The following is a 27590-nucleotide window of genomic DNA, read 5'->3' on the forward strand; positions in this document are numbered from 1 at the left end:
TAAAGCAAGTTGAAAAGCAGAAACACATAGCTGCCAAAGTTTCACCCTTGACACTACCCAAAAAAAAAAAAAAATAGAAGAAACCAAACTGGGTGACTTACTGTGTCTCAATCATGTCAAACTACGAAATGTCTTTAAGAAAATGGGAATCCCGGAACATCTCATTGTCCTCATGAGAAATCTATACATGGGATAGAAAGCCACAATCCAGTGGAACACTGTGAAACTGACTGATTCGAAATCAGTAAAAGATTGAGATGCACGGCCATACGCATGTGCAAAGACACACATACACACACAATTTATGCTGCCTATGTGCTGAATATATATGGGGAGGTGGATTGGGAGAAGGTTATTTATAAAATTGGATGAAGAAACATCAGAAATCTGTGTTATGCTGGTAACAAATGTGATAGCTGAAAATGGAAATGTTCTGGAAATTCAGTAATAAAAGTCAAGGAAAAAATGGGGTTATGATTAAATATAAAGAAGATCATACTAATGACAACAGCAACCAGCCTTAAAACTAACAACGAAGTTATCAAAATGGTGGATAACTTTGTAGGGTCAGCTATCAACAGAAAAGGAATCAGTGATCAAAAAATAGGCCACAAAATAGAAGTTGGCAACAATGAAAGCCTTGAAAAAGATCATCTGGTGCTGTGATATATATTTATACCTATAAAGATCAGAATTTTGCAGGCACTGGTTTCCTCTATGGAAAGAAAAGCTGTACTTTCAAGCAGTAGAATAGGAAGAGTATTTGTGCTTTTGAATAAATGCTGCTGTTGAAGACTCCAATAGATAGCCAAGAAAATAAACAAATGGATCATAGGAAAAATCAATTTAGAATCGTCACCCAAAGCCTAAGTGACTAGATTCATGTTATCTTATTTTAGGCACGTTATGCAAAAACCTACCTCTCTTGAGAAATCTGTAATGCTTGGAAAGTAGAAGGAAAGAGAAAGTAGAAGGAAAGAGAATAGTGTACCCAGCAGCAAGATGGATAGTCTCAATTCTAGCAGTGATGTGTATATTGTTGGAAGATCTGAAGGACCCGGACAGGAACAGATTATCCTGGAGAAGTTCTGGCTATGTGATCACTGACTTGATAGCACATCGGCATTTATTCAAAAACAACTGAGAAAGTTGTGTATAAATAGGTCACGTGTTATCAAGCTGTGCCAACACACAGCACTCTTAGTGTCTGTATTTCATCCTTATTCTGTGCATGATAGTCATATTACTCACCTCTTCCAGTTTTGAGAATTTTCCTTTAAATCTAGAGAAGTTCTCCAAAGTTGTTCTCTGTCCAGATATCCAGAGAAACTCACTACAGGCATTAAAAAAAAAAATCTCGTGGTTCAAACTGCCTTCAATCCTTCTGCCCTAACAATTACTGTTTTTAATGCAGTTTTTTCCTTCAGTTAAAATTTTCATCTTCTTTCCTAACAATCTTTTCCTGTATTTGATCTTGCTTTTAGTGCTCCGTAGTGCTATTACTTTCTAAGAAGACAAAATGTAGTGTTTTACTCATGCAGTCTTTTAAACCAGAGGTCCCCAACCTTTTGGGCACCAGGGACCCGTTCCATGGAGAGAGGTTTTCCCACAGACTGGAGGGTGCGTGGTTTTGTGTGCTGCCTGTATCCTGCGGATGGGGCTTTGCTTGTTTGTGCGGACCGGTTGCTGGCATGCCGCGGCCCAGTACTGGTCCATGGACCGGGGGTTGGGGACCTCTGTTTTAAACTACCATTTTATGTAATGCTTACTACATTTACACTCTATAATCTTTCACAGGAAACATAAACACAGTTTATATATTGCAGACACACCAAGATTGCCTGAATCTTCTGATAAGTTGTTGTTGACAAAATACAAATGTTGTAGTAGACATCATGGAATAGGAATGAGTTCAACCTTCTGTTACCTTGTAATAATTTCGAGCAATTTCAGCTGAACTTGAGAAGAAGATATGCAGACTTGCTGCTACTGCACCATTTTTCTGTTCTTTTGGTCCAGTTAAGTCGAAAGAGCACTGCTATCTTCACATAAGACTTATTCTGCCTCAAAAGCTGGTGCCTTCCAGATGTGTTGAGACTTCAGTTTCAAAGGAATGTTTGTTGAGAATTATAGAAATAAAAATCAAACACATCTAGAAGCTGCTAACTTAGGGGAAGGTAGGATATATTTGTGGCTACTATTGTTTCTGTAACTACTGTATAGTTACTCTTACTAGGTTCTTACATCTACTATCATTTTTTGATGTACTAAAGATGCTTGTATATATATCACTTATGAAGAAATTTAACAATTCAGAAGAATATATCAGAAAAGAATCATAGCACATTCCATAGCATAGATTGTTAAAACTCTCTTCCAAAAAGATAAAGAGAATTATATCCAAAATTATGAAATTAATATGACTGTGGAAATTATATTGCCTCCAGGTTGGCTCATGCACAGAGCACTTATCTAGTAAAAATCCTCTTCAAATTCATATGGTATCAGTTAGCACTGCACTTGATTGCTGGAAAAATCTAACTAAAATAAAAGATATTTTTACCTGATATTTTAACACTGCATTTCTTTACTATCTTGTATCTATTAGGCATATGCTTCGTTTGTTTGTTCAATTTTTCAGTCCAATTGACTTTAGGTAGACTTTAGATGGTGTTGCTAGCTGGAAATCACAAAACATCCACCATAACCAATAGGCAAACAGGATGCAATATACATCCTGCATACACACAGACACAAAATAAGAGTTATTCAACAAACAAATCAAATATTGGAAAAATGCACCAGTGTTTTTTCTCTATATTTATTATTTGTGGGTATTGTGTTTCTGTTACTCCTTGCATACCTTTACTGTTAAAAATATTAAAAACATTTGTTTATATCAGTTTATATAGACTAATCTGAAATCCCCATGGACCTTTAGCCACAAGGGAACAAGAAAGTTGCACATAGGTTTGGCAATCTATGGAAAGGAAAGGCAGCCAATTTAACTGATAAAATTTCACACTGATGAAAGAATTTCACAACACTATTGGGAATGGAAAAATAGTATGTTTCTCTTAACTAATATTTTAAATATTCAGTTATTTATTTTGTGTCTGAACTATCTTGTCATTACCAATGGATGATAAAATGGAGTAAAAATAGTTTTTAGTTAATATACTGTACCAGAGTCTGGATATCCTGAAATCTATGATGAGCTATCATAAATACATAAAAATGAATCAAATCTATAAACCCCATGAAATTCCACTCCTTTTCCATCTTCCTTCAGACACCCAGAATTAATAAAATTATATACAATTTGTATGTTATAGTAGTTATAGTAACATTACAACACTAAAAGGAATTCTCATAATTCTCATACATTCAGACACTAAACTTAGGAACTGAGTTATGAAGACAGTGTACATAGAACAACTGAGTAGCCAGGGGAGGTATCAGCATGTTCAGGAAAACTCCAAGATTTGAAAAAGTTTAAAAATAGAAAAACCAAAACTGTCCCCATCTGCCAGAAATATCTCTCACGAAACAAATTGGGTGGGGGTGCTCACATCATTCCAGGTTTTGCTTGCTGGTTACAGGGATTAAGGGAGATGGAAGAGAATGCCTTAAAAGAAGGCATGAGTGCATTCAACACTCAGCAGGAATATTCTGCCTTTCAAGCTTGATTGGAAATCTCAACTCTTTTTTCTAAAATTCAATAATTAAATGTAGACCAGTAACTAAGAAAAGTAGTTAGAATGCAGGCATGCATGCATACATACAATTGTTTCTATAGATCCCAAATTGCATCTTCATGAAACCATTACATGCAAGTTAATTTTAATTAACAGATTGGTTCCTTGGTTGCAAATCCAGATGTAGTCATAAGAAAATAGTGTGTCACAAAACATTTACTGGTCCTGAATATGAAAAATATCCACAAACATATCAAAGAACTCATCCAACCTTCAAGAATTGTCAGAATACTTATTGAACCAAAACATCATGGTTCTAGAGTTAGAACAAATTTAACATCTAAATTCTGCTCTGCAAATTTTGAGATTGTTATTATGTTATTAGATTGTTATTCTTTCAAATTTTCTATGGGCTCACTCGCTGGGTGATACCCATTTCTTACCCAATAAATAAAATCTCTATTACAAGTTTATTCCATTGCTCCCCTGAGGAATTTTAGATTATACACATTTTCTTATTTACAGAGGCCTGACTCAAATTTACAACTTCCTTTTAAAATAAGTTTGGTGGAAAGATGATAGTGACTAACTCTGATTCAATGAAATTCATGAATATGCAAAAAATTAAAACCCAGGTGTCTGGCTCTTCTATCATATCGGTATAAAATGGGGAAAAAAATAAACTTGACTTTACTGTTTTTATCTGTGAAGACCAATTCTTAGTATATATTTACAACTGATTTTTAAACAGCTTTTTAAAATAAGTAGTTATATTTCAAATATATTTAAAATATATCTATACAAATGCTATGCTTCAAATTCTCATAAAATTTGAAGTTCTGGCAGATATAAAATATTTGACTATGTTCCAGCTATTTGGAAATCCTACTGAAGTCATCCGAGTTTACTGCGGTGCTGAGTAAACATGGTTAGGATTTGGCTGCAGAAAGACATTTAGAGGCAACATTCAAGGAGGCATCATCCCCCAAAACACACAAACACACACAGAGAACACAAGGAAGATTGTTATTCATATTTTATTGGTTTGTTACAAAAATATAAAATCAGAAAAGATTGTTACTGAGTTGCCATTTTGCATTAGTAGTTAGCAGCATGTCTATGCTGGCAAAACAGGACTTTAGTGGAGTGGAACATCAGGCTGAAGTCTTGTGAAACCTGTTCAAGGAAAACATTTTGGAAATATGAAGAGAAGGGAAAGGCTATGCTAATAGTCTGAGCAACGTCCTTCTTTTCATTTGCCAGCTCAGGTTAATTTGTTTGTTTAACATGAGATACAGCCAGTTACTGAACCTTGTCATATGTCAGTTCTAAAACTCTTCACAATTAAATTAGAAGGAATCTGAATAATTGTTCAAAAACTATATTGATCATCTGTCGAACCTTGATTCAGTTGTGTAGAATTTGATCTCGGAAGGCCTTTTTTAAATAGGAAGAGTGCAATGAGATGGGATAGTAGCTCTTTTCATTTAAGAGAAAAACTCTTAGAATGAAAATATCTAGCTGGCTCTTTTTAAAAAAATGTTCATTTTTTTTTTTTTTTGTAACTAAGAGAAGAAAGTGTTTCAGTGGTAATTGTCTCGAAACGCAAAATGCACTTTGCTGTGAGTGAAGTCAAAAACGCAGCAACAGCTATATATCCAAATCACCCCCTTTCTAGAGGCGAAGTACGTTTCAGGCAGAAAGCACCGCTCCACGGGAAGGCTGTTGCTTAAAATCTACCTTTTGTCTCGTTCTGCCCTTTGCCTAGACAGAAATACCGTCTACCACCTAAACGAGCCCGTCCACCTCACTCCACCATCAAAACCTCTTGAACCGCGCGCGGTTTCCTTGGGTCACTCTCGGCTCTGTAAATCAAAAAAACATGTTCCTTCCTCAATTTCTCAACAGCGAGAGGAAAACAGATGGGTTCGTTTTTGCGCTTCCCCCGCCTGCGCAGAGAAGACAACTCGCGGGCCCAGTTCCTCCGCGACGGTTTGGGCAGGAAGGCTCCGTGAGAAAATGCGGGCAAACAATGGAGCCCGCCCCATCGGCGCGCCTTTCCCGATTTAAACCTGGCCTCTGAGAGAAAGGAGAATCGCTTCCGAAATCTTCCCGCCTTCGATGCTGTTTTCCCGCCTTTCTCTTCCTAGGACGAGGAGGCAGGAACAGAGAGTCCGTGGATGCCGGAGAGGGCGTCTGTTGCAGCTTTGCTCCCGGAACTGGCGGCCTGTTTTCTGTCCCCAGCTGCAAAGAAGGAGCAAAGAAAGGGGTGAAGGGACGGGCCTCGGCGAGGCAACCAGCCAGCCTCTACCTCAGCAACCGGGCGCTCGCCGGGGTTTCTCGTAGGAAAAATCAAAGTCCCCAAGCCTGTTGGGGTGACTCGTGGCATAAGTCTAGTTCTCACGGAGGGAAAGAACCGCGGGGGCTGTGCCATCTCAGACTGCAGATTGCTCCCTTTCATACGAGACAAGCCCCTGCACGTGGAAACTGTAGGCCCCCGCCTAGCTTTTCGCCTGCTGTGCTAGTTTGTCAACATTACTGTATCGATGCCGGCTGTTTTTCTTTTTGTTAAAAATGCTTTATTCGGAGAAGTGTTCCGCCGCTAGTCTGACAGGCTAGTACAGCAGGCTCAGGTTTAACAGCTCAGTGAGAAGGTGATATGTCCGGTTAAAAAAAAAAAAAAGCAAATTATTTCTTCCCTTGGTTTCAATAGGATTTAATAAATATATATTTTAACTCAGTGCAAATGATACTTGGTGATTACAAGCAGATTAGAGTGTCTCTACTTGAAACCATTATATACATACAGTTGGTCCACTGAGGAAATAATCTTGAACTTTTTTATTTCTACTTCACCTTTATATAAAGCAGCATTTATAGCAAAAATAATCAGTCAAAGAAATCTCTGTTAAAGAGACACTCTTTATTATGTATGACCAGCCTGCTCTTTTGAAAGTCTCAGTGAAAATAAAACTCTGGGGCAGTTCAAGCTTTGACACTAGTACAATTTTAAAAGTTGTGCTTCTTCACCTGCCATCTTTTACTCAGGCCTTGAAAACTGATGGGCCTCAAATGAGTAATCCTTTGTGTAAACTGATACAGTATCTCTTTTAGAGTATTTGCTCAGATAGTTTATCCCACACATGGAAGCCACTACTTGGAAGCAGTTGAGGAAGACTGAGCATGCATGTTCAAGGAAAAGAATTGCTTATAGCTAGGAATCCAGAACCATCAGAATACCTATGATAAGCCTGGGAAATTCAGGAATTTTGGTGCTGGGATCCAAACATCCATGGAAGACTTTTTCCCAATCTGAAAAAAAGCTAATGTTTGTCCATTGTGTCCCACAGAGTATTTTAGAATGAATATTAACTTCACTGTGAGATCTGCGCCATCAAAATATTCCTCCAATTTTACATCTTTATGTCTTTTGTCTTTTCTCTTCCCTGACTCACCTGACATAATTCTGGGTCCATTTACCAGCAATGAGTCTTCAGTCTGAGTTTATTATCCCTGCTGAAGTGGGTTTATTAAGATTGTATTACTCCTGGAATGGACTTCTGAAGCTTTTATTATGCTGTAAGATGTTTATTAATGTGTACTTAATAAATTATTTGGATTATGTTTGATAAATCAGAAGTACCAATAATGCCAAAAAAAGGAGAGTGGAAGAAGACTTGCAAAGAGCAGAATCAGAACCTCTTTGAAGTACCATGTAGCTGTTCCTAAGATGACTTTAATATCTGTTATTTGTAGGAAAAACTGAGAAGCACTAAAGATACATTATACTTCTATGTTTGATTTTTAAATCCGCCAACGTTCATCCTAAAATTATTTACTTTGAAATGAGATCTGCTAATTCTGTAAGCTTTTTTTCAAGTGAGTCATTACTATAACTTCTTTTACTCATTTCCTACATTAAAAGTAGGCATGTAATGAGTACATACTTAGTGTTTAAATACTATTTTTTCCAATAGCTCACTAAAATTTCAGCCTGGCCCCATATATCTGTCAGGAAGGACCAAGGTCACGGAACTTGTTTCAAAGTTCTCTCCCAGAATGAGTATTCTGCTTCACATTTCATATTGCCATAAGACTTTAGAACTGAAGGATGGCTTATGCTTCATCTATTGAAAGATTGAGACCCCCCCACTCTCTATTATGGAAAGGCAACCTAGCCCCATGCATCAAGCTTGCTTCCCACTTTCCTGACAGAACTTTGCAATTAAGAAATAAACTGAAGTATGTTTTTTCTCCGATTTCCTAATCTCATATCCTTGTAAAAATTATTTATTTTATCCTAGCTAGATGGCAGCATCTAGTCAAACTTTGCTGATCTCAAACAACTAAGCTGGGTGGGATTTGGTTAATATTTGGATGGGAAACTACCAAGAAATACCATAGCTATAGAATAGACTCAGAGTTATTTAAAAAAAAAAAAGATAGGCAGTAACAAACAGTTCTGAACTGTTATCATAAAAAGCTATAAAAATACAGGGATATGTATGTGAGTCAAGTGACTTTTTATTTTAGATTATAAAGTTTTGTCATTGATCTTTTGTTGGAAGACTTTTTCACATGAAAAGCAAGGAAAAATGCTTCAAATAATGAATTTTACTTTCATGCAAATGTATTAAATGAGATCATATAAACTAGTCCAGTGTTCTCAACCTTTCTAATGCCGCGACCCCATAATACAGTTCCCCATGTTGTGGTGACCCCCAACCACTTATACATCACCGGGTGCCAGGGGCGTGGCCAAAGAAAAGGGGGAAAAAATGGTGGACAGCCTTGTTTGGTGACCCCCATGAAATGGTCGTTCGACCCCAAATGGGGTCCCGACCCACAGGTTGAGAACCACTGAACTAGTCAGTATGGCTTTATTATCTTCTTAAATACTACAATGACATACAATGATATGCTGATTTAAAACTAAAGGGCTTGTTAGAAATCACATTTTCCTGCTTGTTTTTTTCTTATATGGAAGGCAAGACAAAAAAAGGAAGAAAGTGAGCTGGAAAAAGAGAAATGTGTAAAATTAAGCTTGAATAAAAAGTGCCCTTTTTGCTCAAGCCCTGAATACTCATTCTTAACTCTGACTGAATTATATCAAGAGTTTAAAGAAGCAGTTTTACCAATGTCATGTGTATCTAAGTCTTCCTTTATGAATAAACTGGCTATTTAATTCTCATCTTTAAAAACTACTTGTATATAGATTAGAGGCAATGTAAGCACTCAGTTGATAGAAAGGAAGGAAAACAAATTAAGGCAAGACTTAACATAATTGCCAACACAGGAAAAGTCATATAAACTCTACTTTTGAATTTATTTAGAATCCCAACACTAATCTTCCAAGGAAGAAATGATGTGAGTGGCAGCAGTGCACTAGGATGTATAGTAGGGGATGGCTTCTCCTATGTGTTTCATTCTACCAGAGTAAAAGGGGAATGTAACCACCAGGGATATTTAAAACAGGACATAGAACAATAAAGTAATAGAGCTGTAATGGGACCTTGAAAGTCTTCTAATCCAACCCCCTGCTCAAGCAGGAGTCCCTATACCATTCCAGCCAAACCTTCCTGAAAACCTCCAGTGATGGAGCACCCACAACTTCTGAAGGTAAGGTGTTCCACTGATTGTTCTCACTGTCAGGAAAATTCTCCTTAGTTTTAGGTTGGTTGTCTCTCTGATAATCTTCACCTGTTACTTCTTGTCCTACCCTCGGGTGCCCTGGAGAATAGGTGAACCCCCTTTTCTTTGTGAGAGCCTCTCAAGTACTAAAACACTGCTACCATATCACCCCTACTCTGTCTCTTCATTAAACTAGCCATACTCAGTTCCCTCAATCATTGGTTTAGGCCCCAATCCCCTAATCATCTTTGTTGTCCTGGTTCTCTCCCATTTCACTTCTCATGCTTACCTATGTTGATGCTGGGAAGAGAGAGGGAGAGGGAGAATTCTCTCCCCTGATTTATATACTTATACAGCTACGAATGAGTGCAAATATCTGGGAAGATAAAAGTGGACAGATACTCCTACATAGTAACAACTGTTTACTGATAATGATTTTTGCCCTTGGACATGCCTTCATTAGTCAGAAAACTGTACTAGGGGTTCTGCTACATTGGGGCCAAGAAGTTTAGATTAATTTATTTAATTGTATATGGGGTAGTGGGGTAGAATTTTACTATGTGGTTTTTGTTGTAAGCTTCCTTAGGAAAATATATATTATGACGGTACACATTTTAAAATAAATCCATAAACACTGTTACAAGCTATCTGTAACGTTAACTGCATAGCATTAATTAGCAGTTTACCACCACAAGATATTTGGGAATGTCATAAAAAAGGACAGTATATAGACTACGGAAAGAAGAAATGGAATTTTAAAAAAGAAAAGAAAAGCCAGAAATCTAAAATATAGGCCCCTCAGACAACAGCAACTCCTACAACCCTGTCTTCCTCTACCGAAGATGAGGGAAAGGCCTTCCTGGTGGTTATTCTGTCACCTATATTAGGATAAAGCAGTATTCTTGGATAATTATTATTTTATGTGCCATTTTAAGCTTACAGTTTTATGTTTGGCCTTTAGGTGCATTAGGACAATGCTGGCATGGTCCATTTACAAGATGCTAAATCACAGTGCCACATATTACTGGATATTTTCCTCTTAGTGGCGCCAGTAACTCAGCACAGGGCTTTCAGTTGTTGGCTGCATTCAGTTGATTGGTGGCTGAATTAGGTTTTTAATTAGAAAAGGGAAAGGATTCTATACTCAGATTTATAGAACACAGTCTGAGGCAATTTATTAGCTCTTGAAATACAAGAGTTAGATCTTACTTTGATGCTATCAGGAAAAAAAATCCTTAGAAACTACAGGACTTGGTCAGGCCACTAAAGTTTTCATGTAATGTGATGGTCCCAAGGCCAGTTTTTATTAGTTGATTATCTGATGCCAGAAGAAATGGCTACCTCAGATTTTGAGTCCCTGGAGAAATCAAGAAAGATATGATGTGGCTATACAAATTTTAAATTGCATAAATAAATTCATTGTTTTTATATCGTGTTTCAACTGGCTTGTGAGGGGTGGCTATATAAATAGAATAAATATTTATATGTACTTGTTATTCAGCTTAGTAAGAGGGACTTGGCTTAGAAGCAGAGCTTCAGAGCAGTTTAGGTACATTGGGAGCTTATAGATTTGGTATATATTTTGGAAGCACTAATGGACAGTAAAGAGGTTTGAGGCAAGAATCACTGAGGGACTCCTTGAATTATTTCCAATTTTGGTAGTGACTGTGGGCTGATGTGCCTTCCAATACTCCAGTCAAACTGGTGTGATAACCAAATGATATTTCAGATTATAACTGCAGACAGAACATTGTAAGCATATAGGATATATAAGGACATTAGATAAGTTGAAGCCAGAGGAAATCCTGGTAGCATTGTGGGAACTAAGAAGACCAAGATTGAAAGAGCTGTCCTTTGCCCCTGACATTAGAAGGAACTGTCACCAGGTATAACAAAATGTGAGGGATGAAAATAGAGGAAGAGCTTCAATTTTGGCAGCTTCAGTCCTATATATGGCAGTTTGTATCATTAAATTATAGAAAGGTCACCATTTACTTGATCAGTATGGGGTTGATAGCCTTTATTTTTCTGGCTAAAATCCAGGAATGGATAGGCAATACCAAGCATATTAGGTTTCAAAAACATTAGATGGATGGTCCTGTGAATGAATCATAAAGTCAGATTGTAAAGTCCCACTTTCCCCAAATATACAGAAATGTTTAGCTACACATTGGTTGAATCTTTCCTCCATAAATAATGCTATTTTTGGCAACAAGCACTATACTTTAGGCAACAAACATTGTGCTTTGAGGTAGTGCATTTGTAACTGGGGAGTTATCAATCCAATCTGAAATGGGCAAATCTTAGCAAAGCTTTAGGAAGCAGCTTACATCCTAAGAAAACCTACCAGAAAATCAAAATGACCTCTCTGCTATTACTATTGTCAATTGAGGATACAGATTTTTGTCATGGAAAGGTTTTCTAAGCTTTTCTAGAACTGGATGCTTCCTTTCTGTGTTATTTATTGTATATTAATAAACAGTCTGTGATCAAACACCACTTTTGATCAGTAACAGAGTCCTGATTGCCTTCAGAGTTTATCTCACATTAATTTTGAATTGGGACTACATCCATGGAAATTGCATTTTGCTTCAAGAAGATTCATTCTGTGAGATGATGATATTTGGTGCTTCCAAAAAAACATATGGCCCCTGCTGTCACTTGATGGACGGTTGATGAAAAGTTCTGATTGCTCTTTATTATTTCTTTTGACAGGAAGGTTGCCTTTCCAGGAACAGGGACAAGTCCTCAGCTTGGTCCTACCGTAGAGTTTGGGTGAAATGGAGGCTGCGGAGCATTGCAATTGGACCTCATTGAAATGGCCCTCATAGGCAGGTAAGCAGGCAAGCAATCATGTCATCTCATGACTCTGCTGCTTAGAAAAAGTGGGACAGCATCCTCACCAAAACTAGGCCCAGAATGTATGAGCAGAGGAAGATTTGGCAAGCATCTAAGTGCAGTGGCTGGAGATATATAGTCTAGTGGGAGATGCCACCCAGAACAAGATGGAAAGTGTGTGTGTAGAGGGGAGGTGAAAAGATCCCAATTGTTTAAATGGATCTCAAAGTATGTAAAAAAGGATTTTTAGAAACTTTTAGAATGCTTAAAGGTTTGGGCAATTTTGGCAAAATCCAAGAATTATGGTTTCGAGCAAACACTGTATGAGAAGCATGACATTAATTTGTTCAATGAAGGAGCTCTGCATACATCTAGACATTGGCCCTTCTGCAACTCTTGAATAAGCTATACTAGTTAGCACTACTAACTAAGCTCTTTTATAATGTATGAGGGCTGTTGGGATCTGTAATCTAAGATTATAGATAATGGGGCAGAGAGAAGCTCTTTGGGCTTGAATATCTCATCTGTTTAAATTAGGCAATTTAACAGGCAGCAGTATAGGAGAGCACCCCTCAAGCCAAGAAGGGGTGGCCAAAGTGTAGGGACAGATGTAACAAGGGCTTTTTTTTCTCATAGAACGCCCAGAATGGAGTTCCGGCACCTTTTTTGGATGGAACCTTGTAGGGTAGGCAAGGCGGGTTGTATGACGTGTGTGAGTTCCGGCACCTTTTTTTTTTTTTAGAAAAGCACTGGATGTAACAATGTCTTGATTCACCCTTAGGCTCATTGTAGGACAAAAATTGGGCAGGGGGTAGGAATGGAAGACCTCTAAGGTCCCTTCCAACTCTGTTATTCTGTATTCACACCAGCAAGAGATCTCAGGAGCAGCTATCTTGGGCATTAACGCAAGTAAATGCGGTATTCCTTGGAATTTATTTTCATTTTAAGTTTTATAGGAGAAAGGGAGGAGTAGGTAAGCCAAAGTGATTTAATTGAAAAATGTATTGTTAGCTTTCCAGTTGGTCCTCGACTTACGACCACAATTGAGCCCAACATTTCTGTTGCTAAGCAAGACACTTGTTAAATGAATTTTGCCCCATTGTGTGCCCCATTTTCTTGCCACAGTTGCTAAGTGGACCACTGCAGTTGTTAAGTTAGTAACACGGCTGTTAAGTTAACAGCCTTTGACTTTGCTTGCCAGAATGCCATAAAAAGTAATCACATAACACTGGGACATTGCAACCGTCATAAATATGAGTCAGCTGCCAAGAGTCTGAATTTTGATCATGTGAACATGGGGATGCTGCAATGGACGTAAGTGTGAAAAACGGTCATAAGTCACTTTTTAAACTGTCGTTGTAACTTCAAACAGTAAATGAACTGTTGCAAATCAAGGACACCTGTTCTTGAAAGGTATATTCTAACAGAAGTAATCTGGAAAATTATAGTGAAGCACAAAAAATTTGCATAAGATTCTTCAGTGTTATATGTATAGATTTCACGGTGTTTATATTGTTTTTAGAATTTCCAGGACTTCTAGGGTAAGTTCCTAGTGTTACTATTCAGAAAGTGGCAGAGGGGTAAGGCTAAGAAAATGTTATCCCCAAAACTCATGACTGAAGTCTGGAGGCTAAAGCATATAAGGAACGGCTGCTGGAATTGGGTATGTCTATTTTAATGAAGAGAAGGACGAGGGGAGACATGATAGCAATGTTCCAATATCTCAGGGGCTGCCACAAAGAAGAGGGAGTCAAGCTATTCTCCAAAGCGCCTGAAGGCAAGACAAGAAGCAACGGGTGGAAACTAATCAAGGAGAGAAGCAACCTAGAAATAAGGAGAAACTTCCTGACAGTTAGAACAATTAACCAGTGGAACGACCTGCCTCCAGAGGTGGTGAATGCTCCAACACTGAAAGTTTTTAAGAAGAGACTGAACAGCCATTTGTCTGAAATGGTATAGGGTTTCCTCCCTGAGCAGGGGGTTGGACCAGATGACCTCCAAGGTCCCTTCCAACTTTATTATTATTATTATTATTATTATTATTATTATTATTATTATTATTATTATTAAGTGAGGTAATAAATGGCAGACCTTTTTGTTAGATTTTTGCTGTTTTCCTCACATGTGAGGGCATAATTGATATTAGGCCTGATTTATTAAATAGTTTCTCCTGGCTCCATTTAAAAACAAATGGCACTTCATTAATTTTGTACACATTGCCTGCATCATGGAAGGCTTTCAAATAAAACAGCAGCTTGGCATAACAGTATCCTCCAAGCCTGGCATCAGAGCTTCCCTCAAGCAGTTTTGTATTCTTGCCAAGTGTTGTGGATTGTGCAAATTGCAAAGCCCAGCAAAATAAGTATGTTTTCCACTGAGTTTTATCTAGAACAGATGACACCAATTGGAAGCTTAAAAAGAAACATACTTTGAATTTATGGAAGTTCATCTTCCTATCTAATCCCCAAGCAACCAACAGACGTTTAGGGTTGGGGAAGTCAAAGAGCCTTGCCTTCACTGCATTTTTAAACCTTTGCTTACTGAAGACAGTGTGCATAAGTAAACTCAAGCCAGTCTAGAGCAACCTTATTTAACTTGGCTCTTCCTTCAGCTCAGTGTCCGTACCCCTAAGGTTATCCTGCTTCAACATTTACCAGCAGGAAAGAAGCAAGGCTTACTGGAAATACCAAACTGTTTGTGGCATCTACTATATTTCTACAGGTGAGGAAGAGCAACGCTTTGAAATGAAAAATATATCCTTGTAGCAGGAAAAATGCACAAAGGCTATCCACTACGATACCATGAAGAATTTGTGTAAGGCTGATTTATATATATATATTACAGAAGAAAAAGAAAGAGAAAATGGATCACATTCTCTTTAAAATAGTTGATCTCTATTAATTTTCAAAACCACATGGACCATGCTGTTAAAAAAAAAACTCTATTTGATATAATCATTTCAAAGACACTAACATTTCAGTATTAACATTTTAGGTAAAATTGTTAGTTTTAATAAATATGCTTTTTCCATCTCCAAACTAAACAAACAAGAGAAATTGAAAATTCACAAATCTGTGGAATACTCAAGTAAATGTTAGTCATACAACCTTCCTTCCAAATGAAGACTTGGTGTCTGTGAATAGAGTGAAACCTCTACTCAAATCAAAAGCACTTTCATAATTCAGTGAATGCTCAAACTGGGCCAGTGAGGTAGAAATGTTAGTCAGGAAAAGCTAACATAGAACTCAAAGCAGAACTATTTGAAAATACATCCTTCAGTGGGATTTAGTTCCTCAAAAGTATGCAGAAAAAGGTATTCTGGAACCTATGACCATGGAAGAGAAGGATAAGATGCGCACAGGAAGAAAAGATTCATAAAACAACAAAGTAATATGTAACACACTCGGATTTTTAAAATAAATGTATTGTTTATTTTAATTCAAGTATTTTTAAAAGGTAGCACTTTTCTTAGTTTATTGGCAATTGATACTTTAATAGGATTAGAATCTTGATATGTTTATTGTTCCAGAAAATGTCTTGCTCTTTGTTAAGATTGATGGTGGATCTGTTCCATGAAAACAATAAACTTCTATATATTGAAATTAATTTTTAAATCAAGTTAATTCCTGTATTTGTGAAGAGATGTGATACATTCTGGAGCTATTTATTTTTCTTTCATGATATGCATAAATAACATGAAATAAATGCTCCAATGATACTTTGCTCAATACGTTTTAAGGGATTAATGTTTAGGAATGACTAGAAGTTTTTGCTAAACTGCTTTTCTTTTGTATAATCAATGACAATTATAGTCAGCTAGGGAAGTATATATCTTTTGAGTTAAAAGGTATTTCTATCTGACTGCCTTGCTTTCTAAAAAGTCTAAAAAAATCCAAAATAAATTTGAAATTATACATATAGAGGAAGGAGTGATTTTATTGTATTTTGTTTCCGAATATGCTCAAAGTGTATTAATGTGTCAGGATACAGTTGCTTTATTCTTTAGGTCAGGAGTATTAGCCATAGAAAATGTAAGAAATAATATGCAGACTCTGTTCTGTAGAATTTGCACCATACAGTCCTAATTACTATAATAGAAACATTAAGCAATGGGAAGAGTTGTATGAGAATCGACCTGCTTCATTTTGACTGGAACAAGCCTCCACTTATAAATGCTTAATGTATATCTGAAACGCAACAGCAACAGAGCACAACCCAATCTTTGCTCAAGCAGCAACGTTTTTTATATCATCACCTTCCTTTTTTATGTTCATGTTTCCAAAGTCTTCTGTTTTAGAGACTACTTTTCACATGTGCAGGACACCTCTTTTCAGTGTCATCAATCATTGTCAATTATCTTGCAGCCTAAATGACACTCACTTCAATCTAATACCCTAAAAGGGACCACACGCAGTTAGTGACTATGCATAATGATTGTAAGGAAAATAAAAGGTGTAGCTGTTTTTTTAAAAAAAAAAAAAAAGCAGAGGAGTAGCTCAGTGCAAGGGATAAGAAAATATTTAGGTAGGATGGGGGTTTCTTTTCCCAGCCAGAAATCACCTCCAATTATTTAACTTCTGATAACTGAATAGTAACAGCACTTTCAATTGAAAGTTCTTTCCGGGTGAGGATAACAATAATTGACAAGTAATCACAAGAGGGTGGCTGGTTTGCTGAAAGCAGACTGTGTTTCAATGAAGTTAAAAATAAGGGACATTTTCAAAATAGACTAATTTTTAAAAGAAAAAAGACCTGCATCCTCACTTGCCATCCTTTATACTGGTGCTTGCTAACTGATTATCTGATTGGCCTTCAATGAATAATTCTTTGTGTAGACCAATATAGTATCTCTTTTAGAATGTTGCTCAGTGACACTTTATGCATAGAGCAGAAGCTACACCTTGGAAGTAATTGACAAGGACTGAACATGCACATTCAAAGAAAGGAATAGCTCGGTTAGAAATTCAGAACCACCAAAATGAATGATAAGCATAGGAAATGCAGGGGACTTGAATATACAGTAGAACATAATGTGCATGAAGTCTTTTTAACCCCTCTTTTGCTACTGCCCAAGAAGGCTGTGCCTCCCTTTCATCTTTGCTTACCTTCTCTGGAGAGATGTTTGAAAGCCACAGTGGAAGCCAGTTCTGCACCGTGAACAGCTGCTACTCCAGAGCTGTGGTGATGAGCCAGGGGGTTACCTTGGGTCTGCCAGTGGTGATGAGATGGATTTAGGTAGCTTCCTCCTGGCCCTCCGTATACAGCAGGTTGGTTTGAGGAGGGATATGCACAAGGGGACAGGAAAGGACTCACAGCGGAGAGCCCAGGAGGGGGCTGCAAAGAAAAAAAAATGCATGTGGAAAAGTAGGGAGCTTTAGGAAGAGAGGTCATACTCCAGCATGGATTTGCCATTCCTGCTCTGATTCTAATTACATGAATGGGGAAGTAAATTAAATTATCTTTTCAAGTTCACTTCACTTCCAAATAAGGATCTAGAGAATTAAATTAAATTGAAGAGGAATGCAAAAAACCTGCACAGCAAAACCTGCACTAGCAATTCTTGATCTCGGTTCATGCAGTTCATGATCTCAGTTTGAATAATCACAGAAGCTGATACAAGGAAACATACAGATTATTATCAAAAAAAGGGGTACGTTTTATGAAATTACAGAGATAAACATATAAAGAACAGTAACCAGAAGCTGGTCTAGGAGTGTACATGTGTCATTTCCCTCGCTGACTTACAAAGCAGAGGCTCAGTTGTTGCCAAACTATAATTCATAATGTTTTTAATTGCTACAATCACATTAAGTACATATAATTTCAATTCAGAGTAGGTGACTTGAGTTGTAAATTAGTCTTTGTTGGGGCCCTCGACCATTGCTTTTTAACAGCAGCCAGAAGCCCTTGGGAAATGCTGCCCTGTTCTTGGTGTGAAGGCAGAAATCAAGTAGGGCTCCATTCCCTCCACTTCAGCCTAGTACCCTCAGCCTGCCCTAATATGAGTTTGCTTTAAAAGGAGAATTAGATTAGAATAATCTTGTGGGATTGTTTTTATTGCAATTTGTTTTGTTTTCCAAATCTTGGTTCCGTACCCGTTTACTGCTATTTCAGCCACATAGTTTTCCTTATACAGAGATAACCCCTGCTTTGCTTCTCCTTTTACCTTTCCCCCTTGCCACCCCCCCTCCCCACTTCCTGGCCACAGACACAGACAACCCTGTGCAGCCCTTCCTGCTCTTGAGTTCCCAGGGGGCCGGACTGTTACCTGGGGGTATTTAATGTCTGCTTCTGCTGCTGATTTGTCAAGTGCATTGACACCATGCCCGGCAGCAGGGAAGGTGGTTCTATTCACACTTGGCCAGTCTTCGAGTTTGGGAGGATAGGCAGAACCATCTGTCCCAGCTAGAACACCTGGGATGGGAGAGATCGGGGAATATATTAGCAGCCGGAAAAAGGGTGGCCTGTCTCAAGACCCACTGGCTCCCTTATGGGAATCCCACATCTACTTCCTGCATGACAACTCACCTTTTCAGAGACCTCTGTTAAGCTCTATGAAGTCTCTATAGAGGTCAACAAAAATAACCCATTAGGCTCCAGGGACATTGTCTGGGCCTCACATCAAATCAGAGTGATGTGGGCTTTTAAAGGATGCAGGTAAAGAGGAACCTCATGCCAAATTGCAGAGGAAAAGATAACCCCAAACATTTGCTTTGTTAGAGAACTGGAAGGAGGTTCAGTGGCAACCTCTTCTTTCCACCCCCCACCCCCATCCCCCAGTGTTTGTTTCCCCCTCTCAATTTTCCCTGAAGCTAAAGGGTTTAATTTTCCCTAAGGCTAAAGGATTTGTATAAGACGGATTTTTTGTTTTGCCCATACTGCAATGCCCTAATCTTGAATAAAAAGCTAACAATAAATTCAATCCAGATTTATTGATGAAAGACTAATTTCCAGCATCGCTGCACTTCAACAAAACATATTAGTGAATGGAGAGGAAGCTGAGCTTTCAGAAGACAGTGTCACAAAATGTCTTATGACCAACCTACACATTGAATTGGATCTGCACAGTAGGTAAAACTCAAGGTTGAAACTGAATGCAATATAGAGGTTTTATATAGGAGAGAGGAGACAGTTAAAATTGCAAACAGCTTTTGCCAGCATTTCATTTAAAACATATTTATCCACCTCCATGCCTACTTCATTACATGAACCAGGTTTTTTGGCTCTCATATCATTTAGGAGACTCTCAAGAGAGTGTTATTATAAATGGAAAACAGGATTACAGTGAATTAGATACAAAGATCATAAATGTCCAAGTGCTTTTGGAGTGAAAATGGGAAGGAGTCTGTGTTTGGTATCCTTTTAATAGAATTTCAGCATGCTTAGAATTGATTTACAGGAGAAGCTGGTATTGTCTAACCATTCTTTTTTTTTTTTTAGCAAACTAAACCTAAGCCATGTGAATAGGTTCATTAAATTGATTTTTTTTTTTACTGTTCAGTCTGAGGATGATGGAACTAATTGTAACACATCCAGATACCACTGAGACTACCAGAATCAAAGACCTGATGGTCGTGCCTAAGGATACCTGAAAATCTGTAATCTAAAACACGGGTGGCACTTTTGAAAAAAATTACATGATTATCTATTAAAAGATGAGTTATCGAGTTATAAAGAAGAACTTTCAAGCCCCTTGCTGGTTTTGATTTGAAGCTGCAAAGTGGAACATTCTCTCCTTCACAAACTTCCCAACAATTAAATTAAATTAAATGACAACTTAAGGTTTCCTAGTAACAAAACAAAGTAGATAACTACAGTCTAAAAATAGAATACTCGCAGCCTCCTCTGTCTAAGAGTTTGTGGATAATTGGTGTGTCCCGCAATTGTAGAACACATGAGAAGTCAGAAATATGAAATGTAAAACAACTGAAAGACAAGTAATAGTATAAAAAGTGTAAAACAACTGAAAGGCAAGTAATAGTATAAAAAGTGGAAAAGAAACCTTCTGTCAGATATTTGATCTTTCAGAAAATAATTGTGATATGAACTTGTTTCTTGAGACCACTTTTTCTTTTCTTTCTATTTTTCTAAAGGGAGAGGGGACTGTAAGGGCTCAGAGTTTGTGGTTGGCAATCTCTCATCGCTACGAAAATATTTTCCACATTTTTTCATAAGAAGTTCAAGATGTCCAGGCCTTTTTTTTGCAACAGCAGCCAGAGTTCTGTCTGCTGAATTTTGTCCTTCCAGGTTGTTATAGCAGCAGGAAAAGCTCCCAGGAAGCAATGAGACATTAAGCAATGAGCAACTGTGAAGATGGGACGTGAGAGCCGCTTATTCAGCCCTAATTGGTTTTGAAGCTGTTTAGAGGACTGGGTTCAAAAATCTGAAGAGGTCATCTTCTACCCTAGGCCTACATGGCCCAGGATCCTGTCCTCTTATGGGGGAAGCAACACAAACACATCAAGGACTGTCTTTTAGACCTGCCTGGAGAAGCAGGTCATTGCAAGCTACACCTTTATTCTTAAGGAACACAGTTAGGAGTTCCACAAGCTTAGTAAAATATGTTCTTGAATATCAAAGGCGTACATAGTTTTGTTCAGAGCAGAAATGAACAACAAAATTACCAAGAAATATAATCATGACTAATGCTGGCTTATTTTAGAATGAATATATTCAGAACTGGATTGTTAAGGCTTCCTGAGAATTCCAAAACATATGAACCCAGATATACGTGAAATGTCTCCAGTTGTAAACCAAATCTTTTCTTCTGCCTGCAGTGGTGATTGATGTCTTATAATAAAACCTATGAACTTCGAATAGCGGCTTCACAGTATGCATGGCCTGTGGACGTGCTCCAGAAAAAATAATACTAATCAGGGATATTAATCAGAGAGATTTCTCCAATTTCTCGAGTAAACGTCATTTGCCTTACAAGTGACAATGAGTTTCTATGAATGATAAATATACAATCTCGATGGGATTTTCAGGAGTTAAACAATTAGCCAGCATACCCCTAAACTCAAAATTGGGAATCGTGCACAGGCCTCAGACAAACAGAAACACACATTTTGTATAGCAATAAGCAGTTAGTTTCAGACCCACAGCACTGAAATATAAAATTAAAGAAAATGCAATAAGGATATGCTGAAGTTCTATCAAATCTGTCCACAGTCGCCTGTCCTCTTTCTTCATTGAAAATACATTCACAAAAGAGATCTAGAAATTGGTATTATTAATTTTTTTTTACCTCCCCTAAGTCGTGGCTCCCGTTCCGCGAATCAGGGACTTGCTTTTCTTTTGTATTCTCTAAACCGCCCCCGCCAAACAGGCAGGCGACTCTTACTGAGCCCGCCAGAGACAGCCACTCTGTTCTGCTGGACGGGCTCCTTCCACCTGGAGCCCCGCAACGCGCCCCGTTTCCTCCCTGGGCCCCGGAGGTCGGCTCAGACCCACTCACCGCTCTGCTCCATGAAGGTGCGGATGCCTAGGATGTTGCTGACCGAGTGCGCCGAGGGCCAGGAGCGCGGGAGGCCGACGTGGGCCGCGGAGACGGGAGCTGCTCCGGCGTGGCCGCCCATCTTAGCGGCGGAGGCCGACACGGCGCTGGGGTAAGGGTACTGGTAGATGTGGTTGTAGGGCAGGGCTGGCTGCGGGGCAGGTTGCTTGCCGCCGCCGCCGCCGCCGCTCGCCTCGTAGGGCGCGCCGGGCTGCGACAGGCTGCCGATCTTGTTCCTCAGGATGCGGCTAATGGAGCTCACCGAAGGCACGTTGTACTTGTCGCAGACGCCGTCGGCCAGCAAGCGGTCCCGGATCTCCCAGGCGAAGATCCCCGGGTCGCCCTGCTTGTAGTCTCGGATGTGCTTCACCACGTTGGGGGTGGTGACGCGGGGCTTGCTCCCGCCGATGGCGCCCGGGAGGATGGAGCCGGTCTCGTTGTAGCGGGCCAAAATCTTGCTCACGCAGCCGTGGGACACCCTCAGCTGCCGGCTGATGTCGCAGGGTCGGATGCCGAGCTGGGCCAGCTCCACGATCCGCAGGCGGATGGCGTTGGGCAGCGGCCGCCCGTTGACAAAGACGCCGCCGAGTTGGTTCACTTCGCCGTACGTTTGCTCTGGAAAGAGGCGGAAGAAGAAGGGGAGCGGGAGCTCTGACGGTCAGGCTGGCCACCAAGGCAGCGCTGCAGCGGAGGGAGGGGGGGGACGGTGGGCCGAGAGGGATCGGGAGGAGGGCGCCGGGGGCCCTTGCCACGCGTCGAGGTCCAGCGAACGGGTCTGGAGAATAGCCTAGGGTAGGGGTAGGCAACCTTGGCTCTTTTATGACTCGTGGACTTCAATTCCCAGAATTCCTGAGCCAGCTTGGCTGGCTCAGGAATTCTGGGAGTTGAAGTCCACGAGTCATAAAAGAGCCGAGGTTGCCTACCCCTGGCCTAGGGCGACGGGAATGGACCGAAGGGAGGCTTGGAAAATCAGTTATCTGGATTAGCCCAGAGAGATTGGGGGGGGGGGAAGAGATAAGGCGTAACTCGTGGAATTCTCTGGCTATTCCCTTCAAAGGGCAGGGGCAATGTAGTTTAAATGCTCCATGTGCACGGAAAGCTAACCATTAGTAGAGTAAGTCCCATTCCTTTCCAAAAGTTTATAATTGCTTTCTAATTTGAACGTATCGCTTGGATTCTGGTAACCTCTTAACAAAGTTCATTTGACAAGGAATAGCAATTCCCCGTGCTTTCCGATACCGACCCCTACATTCAGGTATATCTGCTGCTTTCGCGTTTATAAGTTCTCCAGCCATTTAGTCCATTCATTGGAGGACTTTACTAAGTGGGTGTCGAAACAATATTAACCCCCACAGTTTAATATAAGGAATCCTCGGGCGTTTAAGAAATTTCAAATCTGTGAGGTTAACCAAAGCCAATGATATTAATGGGTTAGGGAGGGTTCAATGATATTAACCTATGGTTATCTGCGGAAAATGATTACATCGGAAATATAGAAATGAATTCTTATCATAGAAAGATAATCGGAAATATATGTGATTCCTTAATAGGTTAAAATAAAAGTTCCTTCAAGACAACAAAATTGGAAATATCTGAATAGCCAAATCAACGAGTAATCTTTTTTTTAATTTGCAGTTAAAAAACACTCTAAAAGATATGTGGACAATAACTTAGCCACAATATCTAGCACCGTATGAACTAAATATATTTACAATATATTTAACCAGTCTTATACTGTAAGACGGCAAGCACATTATATTCTTATTTTGAAATACGTCTACACCTTAAATCATTCTGAGAAATGATGTCTTATGTAATATGATGAATTGTTATAATGGTAATATGAGTGCTATGTACAATATCTAGACTTTTATTAACCTTACTAAGTGGTTAAAAGCAAAGAAAAAGGCCCAACTTAGATGAGTAAACCTAAGACAGTAAGTGGAATCGCAACTGCTAATTGAAATCTCTAGGCCCAGAAAGAGTTTTCTCTGAAAGGAGAAGAAGAGAAGCTCTCCAGAGATATCTCTCTCTCTCTCTCTCTCTACTTGATCCGGGGAGAAGCAAGGCTGGACGAAGCGGACTTCCCATCCAAACCAGCTCTGTTTAGCCGCCTCAAGGGTACTGCCGCCCGCGGGCACTCTACCCCGCATGGCCCCCTTCCGCCCCACTTCTGGAGGCAGGAGCGCCTCCCCGCTTCCTACCGCGGGTGAAAGTGGTGCCTTGCCTGTCGCGACCAGCCGGCATCCCTTTCCAGCGGCTGGGCCCGGATCCCTGGGAGCGAAGAGGCCGGGGATCCCCCTCCGCCTGCAGCTGCCTCCCCGCCGAGAGCAGCGCGAGAGCCCAGACCGCTTCCTCCTCCTCTTCCTCCTCCTCCTCCTTCCAACCCGCCGCCGGAGCGCCTGCCCTTACCCATGGCCGGCGAGAAGAGGCGCCCGCCGATGTCTCTCCGCCCGGCGCATAGAGAGGTGAGCCGAGCTCCCGGGCCAGCTGGGAGTCGAGGCCGGAGCAGACCCGCGCGGGGAGTAGCCGCCGGGAGGGAAGCGGCGCAGCCCGTTTCAGCTCGGCTCAACTTGACGCGTCTCCCACGTCAAGCCCGGAGGTGCCGCCGATGCAGCCCCGGCCCTTCATTGGCTCCTGCCGGCAGTTCCTGGTCCAGCCGGCCTGCAAGGGAGGCCCCGGGAGGTGCTGCGGGGCAGGGCTTGGCTGGGTTCCGCCCCGGCGGGGCTGGGAGCTCAGCCCCCACCAGCTGACTCCAATTCAAAGACCCCGGGCGCCACGGCCGACGCCCCCGCCCCACCTTCCCAACCCCAGGAGGCCCCTCCGTGGAAGGAGGGAGGGAGGGAGGAGTGCTCCCCCTTCTATCTCTTTTTCAATGGGGGGGGGGGCTTGAGCAAACTATTGTCCCTTGCGCCTTTCTTCAAGGAGAGAAACAAACTTCAATTTGGTGGAGCCCCGTAGTTGGCGGTCCGGCAAAGTGACTAAGGCGACCCGTAGCCACCTGCAAGGCAGAGGAACCTGGACGAAAGTCTGCACCCGCTGCCTCCCAGCCCTCCGTCGGATGAATGCAGTAGGAGCTCGCGGTCCAAGTGGAACCCCTTTAGGGTGCACTCTCCTATTCCCTATTCATTTCAAAGGGGCTTTGGCAATGTCCGGGACCGCAGCCTTTCCTGCAAGGGCGCCCCGCCTGTTTCTAAGGTTCCCGAGTTTAAGGTGCGTTGAAGGACCCTTCGCGTTAGTTCATTCTTCCCTTCGTGGAGGAAAAGGCAAATAGCCCCCTTGCCTGGTTCTCAGTCTCCCACCCTCCCACCACTCTGCTCCGCTCTTCGGGCACATCCACTCAACGCCCTGCAGAGATAAGTGTCCAGCAAGCTACGGAGAGCCAGCCGGAAAAGATACTATCTCTCCATGAGATCAGTTTAGATTTCCTGCCAGATAACGACGGCCGGGTCTTTCTTCCGTCCCCCACTCCGTGCATTGAAGTCTTACCGACTGCGAGGTTGCAAGTTAAGAATTGCCATCCCAGCTCAATTCCACCCGAATAACCGACGACTTTGATAGGTCTTCACCTTCTTGCCCGTTTTAGTCATTTCTCGCGAGCGTCCTCCCGAGCACAATTTCAAAGTCACCTTTCTCCTGGGAAATTATACTTTCGAACTCTTCAGGAAACGTGGAGGGAAGGTTATAATCGTCCCCAATGCCACCAGCACCCTGATATTAAACATTTGAAACCTCAAAAAAAAAAAAAGCATGTTCGAAAAAGCGTAAAGGATTCGGAACTAAGAGCGATGCCCTTTCGAGCAAAATCCCACTAGCGCAAGTAGCCCTGGAAGTAAGAAGGGTACTTACTGAGAAAAATCATATATCTATACGGCTCCTCTTTTTCTAAAGAATCTAGGTATAATAAAACGCGGGGTTTGGGGGAGCCTCTTGTGGGTGTTAGGTTTGCTTTATTCCCATTGCTCTGGTGTAGGAGCGGGGTGGAATTGACTCCTGCAGAGACGCACTCGGTCGCTGCCTGCATGAATTTATCTCCTGCGGGTCTTAGGGCAGCCTCCTCAGTTGCACGGTTTCTCACGTGCAATTGCTTGGTTAGCCTGGGAGCGCCTAACTGGGCTGCACTGACCGCCGCCCCCCCCCCGAGACAGCCTTGCGGTGGGTTTCGACAGAAGCTAAGGCTTCGCGCTGGAAATCTGGCGGAAGGAGCTTAATGAATTGTGGCATCCATGGGGTGAGTGGATCCCGTCGCCTGGGGCACTAGCGCCGGTTATTTGGAAAATCAGGATGGGGACAATGGGTTGGGACGGAAAAACCGAGGCAATGGAGGGGCTGAATTTTTCTATCCGGATAGACAGGTAAGTGAGGGCGAAAGAGCGAGATTCACTTAAGCAATTATGCCACACTGAACTTGTTGGGAACGCTAATGGGTTAGGGTTAGGGCCATGGGTTTCATGGGTACGACCAAGTGTAACCTTTATTTGACAAGACACGCGGGGACTGGTCTTGCTACCCGTCCGCCTCTAGAAAAATCTATGTTCGAGATTGATTCGGGTCCCTAGATCTGTGGTTTCTCTTTCTTCTTTGGTGTGTAAACTTTATTGACGTGCGTAACTTACACAGATAAAAGGATCGAAAGTGGCAACATGTTCCAGTCAAGGTTACCAATGATTTATTTTTGCAGAGGCACACATATACACAGAGAGAAAGAGGGTCTCTTTTTGAAAGGGTCGGAATGAAGGGGGCAAAGCAGACACCAATGCAATGAGCATCAAAATAAAATTAGTCAGGCCCGAAATCCATCCTCAGCAAATGTCTTTCGTGGTGACCTTTTTTTCCGGCCAGCAGCGCGCTGGGCAGTTTTTCTTAACAGTTACTCCTATTGCTTTCCATTGAACACATGCGTAGCATTGTGGCTGTCCAAGTTTCTTTTTCCTTCTTCGGAGGATAATTCAGGGCCGCGCCTTCAGTGGAATCTGCTCCTTCTCATTAAATGTGCACAAGATTGTGCTCAAAACAATCCTTAGACTAGCTTCATTCATTCCAGCTTGCAGTACGGACTCTTCTTCCGTAACCTGGACCCCTATTCGTTTTTCTTTTGGAGGGTGCCTTTTTCTTCAGCTCCCGGTTTATTACCTGGGGAGTGTGTGATTCCCTAACGTCAAATCTGCACTTTCCACTCACGACTTTCTCTTCGGAGTAAAGAAGCACCGGGCTACGCTTCATTTGGACTGTTGTGGGGTGAGCGTTCGTCCGGGAACGCAATGTCTAGGGCCGCTTACACCGAGCCCCTTTGGCAGTAATAAAGCTCGGACAGGACACGTTTAGAACTCCGGGCGGATCATATTCACCGCCTCCGCTTTGCTTTCCTGGGGAAAAAATCAGCGGCCCTGCTGCGCAAAGCAGGCCCTCTCGCCCTGGATGGACGGCAGGCGTCCCCACCCTCCTACCGCGGCAGAAACCTCCTCTTGCCCATCCGGGACCAGATCGGGCGCCACGGCCTCGCGAAGTTGCCCCGGAGCTGAGAACGGCCTTGGGAGAGGCGCGCCGGTTTAAGGTTTCCGCGCCGGTTTAAGGTTTCCGCGCCGGTTGCTTCCCTCCTGCCTCTCGGCTAGCCGAGCGGATGGCAGCCTGAGGAGGCCAAGGGCTCGCTCTCCTTCCCGCCGCCGCCCAACCGTCTGCTCCTTACCCATGGCCGGGGAGGAAAGGCACCCACCGAAGCTCGCCGGCCCGGCATACCGCGAAGTGAGCCGAGCTCCCGGGCCGGCGCAGGGTCGAGGCCGCCCTAAACCCCGCGCAGCGCTTCGGCCCCGCGGCCTCGCTTCAGCTGGGCTCAGCTTAACGCACCCGGCAAGGCCAGCCGGAGGTACCGTCGGTGCGGCCCCGGCCCTTCATTGGCTCCTGCCGGCAGTTCCTGGTCCAGCCGACCC

The 27590-nt window shown here is 41.6% G+C and overlaps 1 protein-coding gene across 3 annotated transcripts; it reads right to left on the minus strand.

Moving 5' to 3' along the window:
- Nucleotides 1-4716: 4716 nt before the first annotated feature.
- Nucleotides 4717-27590, minus strand: PAX1 (paired box 1). 3 transcript variants are annotated; one of them, XM_039326105.1, is made up of 5 exons: nucleotides 27350-27590; nucleotides 21625-22278; nucleotides 18430-18581; nucleotides 17273-17501; nucleotides 4717-5942 (listed from the first exon to the last, which is right to left on the minus strand). In XM_039326105.1, exons 1-5 carry the CDS (start codon nucleotides 27351-27353, stop codon nucleotides 5845-5847), a joined length of 1137 nt encoding a protein of 378 aa, XP_039182039.1. In that variant the 5' UTR covers nucleotides 27354-27590; the 3' UTR covers nucleotides 4717-5844. The 3 variants fall into 3 exon arrangements, with proteins under 3 accessions (XP_039182039.1, XP_039182040.1, XP_039182038.1); XM_039326106.1 differs by lacking the exon at nucleotides 27350-27590 and adding an exon at nucleotides 24076-24479 and having other exon boundaries at nucleotides 18436-18581; XM_039326104.1 differs by lacking the exon at nucleotides 27350-27590 and adding an exon at nucleotides 24076-24479.

This window comes from Crotalus tigris, unplaced genomic scaffold, assembly GCF_016545835.1.
Source record: "Crotalus tigris isolate CLP2741 ecotype Arizona unplaced genomic scaffold, ASM1654583v1 scf7180000024339.11422700, whole genome shotgun sequence".
In the NCBI taxonomy this organism is placed as follows: Eukaryota; Metazoa; Chordata; class Lepidosauria; order Squamata; family Viperidae; genus Crotalus; species Crotalus tigris.

Bases quoted from the DNA above. Each gene is read 5' to 3' on its own strand.
- PAX1 (XM_039326105.1), bottom strand. The intron at 17,502-18,429 runs GTCCGGCCCCCT...TTTTCTTTGCAG, and splicing joins TTAAATACCCCCAGGTAACA to CCCCCTCCTGGGCTCTCCGC. The intron at 5,943-17,272 runs GTAAGCAAAGAT...CCTTCTTTGCAG, and splicing joins CAAACATCTCTCCAGAGAAG to CTGGGGACAGAAAACAGGCC.